The 5,105-nt window shown below is 39.5% G+C and overlaps 1 protein-coding gene across 1 annotated transcript; it reads right to left on the bottom strand.

Annotated features, from left to right (window-relative positions):
- Positions 1-10: 10 nt before the first annotated feature.
- On the bottom strand, positions 11-4,221 carry LOC109013454 (auxin efflux carrier component 3-like). Its single transcript, XM_018995540.2, has 6 exons — positions 2,581-4,221; positions 2,123-2,456; positions 1,906-1,991; positions 874-1,031; positions 624-700; positions 11-515 (listed from the first exon to the last, which is right to left on the bottom strand). Exons 1-6 carry the CDS (start codon positions 3,821-3,823, stop codon positions 449-451), a joined length of 1,965 nt encoding a protein of 654 aa, XP_018851085.1. The 5' UTR covers positions 3,824-4,221; the 3' UTR covers positions 11-448.
- Between the last annotated feature and the right edge of the window lie 884 nt (positions 4,222-5,105).

Below are 5,105 nucleotides of genomic sequence, written 5' to 3'. Positions count from 1 at the left end.
ATCCAATTAATTGTGACATTCAAACTTTACGTGCACGACGGAACATATATAGAGAATTTTATCACAAGACATCGATCATCATGCATTGACCATATATACACCCTTTTTTGGCTTTACAACCCTTGTTTCCTTATTTTCCTATCTTTTGTTCCATCCCCTTAAGCTACACGGCATTCCTTGTCGATCTTCTCAAAACTCTATATATGAAAATATATATCAACTTTGGCTGTACGTTAACGTGGGTGCATGGCGATCCTCGTATCCCGCGGGCTTTGATCACCAAGTCAAACATAATTCCAATTCTGATTGATTTCGGCCGGGAATTCTTCATGTAAACAGCAACAATAACAACAACGTACAACATATTCCGGTGCATGCAGTCAATGCTAGCTCTCTCAATTATATATATCCGGGGCCTGTTTGTATTTTTTGGCTACCATTGTAAAACTCACAAGCGGAGAACAATGTAGTAGACAAGGGTAATCGGTAATGCTATCAACATGCCAAAGATAACCCTGCAATATTACATAGATCGAGGATATATTATGCATATGTTAGTTAATTTTACCTCAGTAAAATGGAGAAAAAAAGGTTTAGAAAATTACTTTTTTTTTTTTACTTACCCAGTGCTAAGAATAGCTGGATGAACATTGTATTCTTTAGCAAACACAAAGGGAACAATTCCTTGTGGAAGTGCAGCCTATATAATTGGATAATTAGAATTTTCATTCATAGTTAATACAGCATATATAATTTACTCCATAGGGGGGAATTATATATTAAGATCAAAACAGACCAAAAATTTAACATGCAAAATATAAAAGCTAGCTAGATCCATAATTAAGTACATGATTACGATGAATAATTAATTACCTGAACGATTGCTATGTGAAGAAGGGTACCACGCAGGCCAATGGCAATGGAGGCGGCGGCCATGACGGCAGGGCCGGTGAGGAACCTGACGGCCATAGCAAAAGCAGCAACGGAGTTGCCACAAGCGATTATATTGGGCTGAAGTGCCATAAACAGACCTATATATCAACAATATTGCAAACCAAATAATTAATTATTAGTACCATATATATATATATTTATATAATTATATACGCATGAAGATCAAGAACCCCACCCCTAAAACACAAAATAAAGGTGCATATCATCAATCAATGTACTTCCAATTTTAATTTCTGGTTTCAAATCCCTTTCACCACAATGTACATGATCAGCATCCATCGTAATTACCACGTCTAGCTAGGCAGCCGACCCCTGGTCCCCAATCAAGCAACGCTGCCTACCGGGTCCCTACTTGTCGGGTGGTCATGAATCCCGGCCCATTAATTATATCCCAGAAAGATGAAACTCAGTTTACAGATCAGGAAGAAAAAGTGGACGGACAGACGACCTTTGTAATTTAAAATATATTGTATACCTTGATCATAGAATCATGTGAATATTATATATCATCATGTATTCCTCTTTTTGAATTATTTAATAGTTACGTACACACTTAACACAACGCAAAATTAAATGTCGACATCGTCCTAAGCTCCGAATCCGACCCTATCTGCCATGCATTATGCCTTCTAAATCTCAGCCCCGATATTTAATAATATTAAAGTAATTATAATTTTTAAGGAATGTATTTGGTCTAAAATATCAGATTTATTTTTGTGTAAACAATCAAAAATATTATCTTTACCATTATCATGCATTCTTTCACCTAATTAATTTTGTGTATATTATAAGCATGCATGATTAAACCCGACCCTATTGCATGGTGCCCACAGCCCTTTAAAACTATATATGCCATGCCCTATTCAATAATTGAATTTTTTAAGCATTTTATCCTTAGAGCTAAAATTATTAATGAAAGTGTTAGCAAATTAATTATAGAGGAAAACTCACCTAAGCTGAACATAGCCATTCCAAGCCCGGCATTGGACAGTATTGAGATTGACTCCTCTATTATTTTCGGCATAGCCACGTGCCACCTTCCAAATTATAATGTATCCGAGAAAAAATTAAAAAAAAAAAACAGTTAAGTGTCTTTTCTTTTCTTTTTTTTTTTTTTTTTTTTTTAAATTTAAACAAAATTTTCTATATTCATTTGTGAACTACATACCGAAAAACCACGAGGGACCAAACGAGACCAATGAGGCTGGAATATGTGTTGGGGTTGCGGATAAGCTTTCGCCACACCATGATAAGGATCAGACGGGTCATCACGCTAGCCGGAGGCATTTGTTTTCCTACACCTGACTCAGGAGCTCCGGTGACGTATTTTGGGTGGAGCTCAGCCGTGGAGCTTGACCCCAGCTTGTTGAGTTCAATGGGGCCTGTACCATCTTTCTCTCTCTCAGTCTGATGAACATCTCCTTCAACTTCATGTCTCCCAGCAAAGTTCAAGTCTTCCCCAGCACCAAAGCCCTCCCTCTCCGTAGTTGCTTCATCAAATCCTTAATGACCCAAAATTACAAACAAAAAAGTATAACTTTGTAAGTATAATTAACAAAAAGTCTTGGAAATAAATCCTTAGTTTAATTGATTAAAAATGGGTCTGTTGACTCGAGATTTCTTTACCTTTGTTTTCCCCATTTGGCGGCTGATCGGCAACCAACATCCGGATTTCCTTGGCGCCCTGATCGAACCGTCCGGATTGCTCTGACGCACCGAGGACTTGGAGGCCATCCCCTTCGGAGACAGGTGATTCGCTTGAGCTCCACACAAACATGTGTAGCTCTTTGGCGTCATGGTTAGCCTTGCTGTTAGGAGCTTGCTGCTGTTGCTGTTGCTGCGACTGCGGTTGCAGTTGCGGCTGATTTTTCGAGCTCTTAGTAATGGTGGAAGAAAACTCTGGGTTAGGCGCTGGGTACGACGCTGCTGGTACAGTCTGCGACGGGTAAAACCCGAACCTCGGAGATGAAGCGGTCTGAGCGATTGGCCCACAATTCTCTTCGAAACTCGACGGTCTGGGAGTTGGGCCCCTGGAGGACTGTACGGAATACAAGTCCGAATTCGAATGCTTTGCGGCCGGGAAGCCCTGGTATCCCATCATGGAGTACAAGTCGGAGTTGTTGAAATTCGAACCCCTCGGCGTTGGGTTCCTCGAAGAGCTCAAGCTGTATATCTCCGCCCCAGTGAGATTCGATGGCCGAGGTGTAAATGCCGAACCACCGAGGGACCGTCTCGACGCGTTAGACTTCCTCACCTTGATATGAAGCTTCCCGTCGTCGCCGATTTCTGCGTCGGTTTCGAGAAAGTCCCTACCGTCCAACGATACCACGTCGGAGTCGACCTTGAACGAAACGATGGACGCTGCCGTCTCTGGGAACTGTTCCATGATCAGCATCTTGGCGCCGCGGTATTCAAAGAGGAAAAGCAAGAGAGTGTACCAGATGATGCACTGTAACACCACGACCTGAACCATGAGGCTCCCCGAGTAATCTCCGTACATGGCTTTGAGCAGAGGGATGCCCATGACCAGAGTATTCGGTAGCGTCGAAAGCGAGAAAATGGTTATCATCCACTCAAGGCTGCCGTTCTTGGTGAAGTTGGTCCAGATGGTAAGGACGACGAGCATAATAATCTTCTGGAGGGTGTCGGCGGCGATGAAGCGAAAGTTCATGGAGTAAGGGTCGTTTTCGGAGATGAAGTGGAAAGAGAGGAGAGGAACGGCGAAGATGGCGACGAAGCGGTTGATGCCGGAGCACTGGTCCGGGGAGAAGATCTTCCACCAGCGGACGGACCCGTAGGCCAAAATCATAGCCACGTACAGAGGGATCACCGCCGTTAGGACGGTGTAGAGGTCGCCCCAGGTGATCATCTTTTACTATTTTCAGATCTATAAGGTGAATGGCATTGGGTGTATAGGAAGAGCAAAACGGATATAGGGAAAAAACCGTTATGGTGGTTGAATGCGGTGGAGAAGATGTGTTAGAGGCCAGCGACGCGTCCTCTCAGCGCAGCTCAGCTCTGCAGATTTTTGGTGGCTTTCAGTCAGAGAGAGAGAGAGAGAGTGATGATATTTAGCAGTGGATAATCTAACGTGTACGATAGAGAGATTTTGTGCGGCTTTGACAAAAGGGTAGTGATAGTGTGATCTTCGAAGTTGGGTTAGGATTTAACCATCTCATATGGTTGGGTTAACCCAATGTCTGGTTAAATTTGCCCAATGTCTGGTTAAATTTGTACACCTGGTCCGCATTCATCTCTGGCACATAAAGTTTTCATTGACTCCAACATCCTTTGGAGAGTATAATATTGGAAAATTTGGGTTAAACCAGAATTTTTTTAATTTTTTATTATTAATATATATTTTTTTTAGTTTATGGTTAAGAAATTATTTTTTAATAATTTTATAATTTTTTTATAATTTTTAAAAAATTTTAAAATGATTTAAAAAATGGTTGAAGTAAAATAATAATAATAATAATAATTTACTCTATTCAGTACCGAATTTTCTTAGGGAGTAGAGTACTCATTATGATTTCTTGACGTTGGCATGACAAGTAACTTTAATAAAGCAAGATATATAATAATTTATTTTTGAGTTATTTTATTTATAAATTTTAATTTTAAAATTTTTATTGCAAATTAAATCATGTTAATTCAGTCTATTATGTAAATAGAAATTTTCTTTATTTCAATATTCATCACGCGCGTGGTTTTTCAGAGTAAATTAACCCTCTGTTCCAAGTTCCAGTCCCAACTGCATTACCCATTTCGTATATTCAGCTACTTATATTGTGCTTATGTTTCAATATTTGGAATTTCATTTTCTTATTCACTTCCTCTTTTGACTGATCTGTTTCGAGCAGCAGTCTCATTCCCATGATAGTGACAGTGTTAAAAAAGAAAAGTCAGTGAACTCATGGGAGAAAAAAGATTGCTAGAAAAAAGTAGGATTGAGACACTGATCACTGCTCACATGCAGGAATGGAAAAAAAGATTCAAAAAGGTATACGACACCATATATATATAAATATATATATATTCATATGGTATTTTTATATGTAGTTAATATATAGTTAAAAAATAGTAAAATTGAGGATGATTAGGTAGGAGTAGTCATATTCATATTGACCGATATTGGTAATTATAACTTT

The sequence above is a fragment of the Juglans regia genome, chromosome 16 (genome assembly GCF_001411555.2).
Source record: "Juglans regia cultivar Chandler chromosome 16, Walnut 2.0, whole genome shotgun sequence".
In the NCBI taxonomy this organism is placed as follows: Eukaryota; Viridiplantae; Streptophyta; class Magnoliopsida; order Fagales; family Juglandaceae; genus Juglans; species Juglans regia.
Note: the sequence above shows the minus strand (reverse complement) of the source record. Positions and strands in the feature narration are given on the sequence as shown.

Excerpts from the sequence above, each read along its gene's own strand:
- LOC109013454 (XM_018995540.2), bottom strand. The coding sequence starts at position 3,823 with ATGATCACCTGGGGCGACCTCTACACCGTCCTAACGGCGGTGATCCCT. Across the intron at positions 1,992-2,122 it reads TGGTCCCTCGTGGTTTTTCG|GTGGCACGTGGCTATGCCGA; the intron begins GTATGTAGTTCA and ends ATAATTTGGAAG. Across the intron at positions 516-623 it reads CCAGCTATTCTTAGCACTGG|GGTTATCTTTGGCATGTTGA; the intron begins GTAAGTAAAAAA and ends GTAATATTGCAG.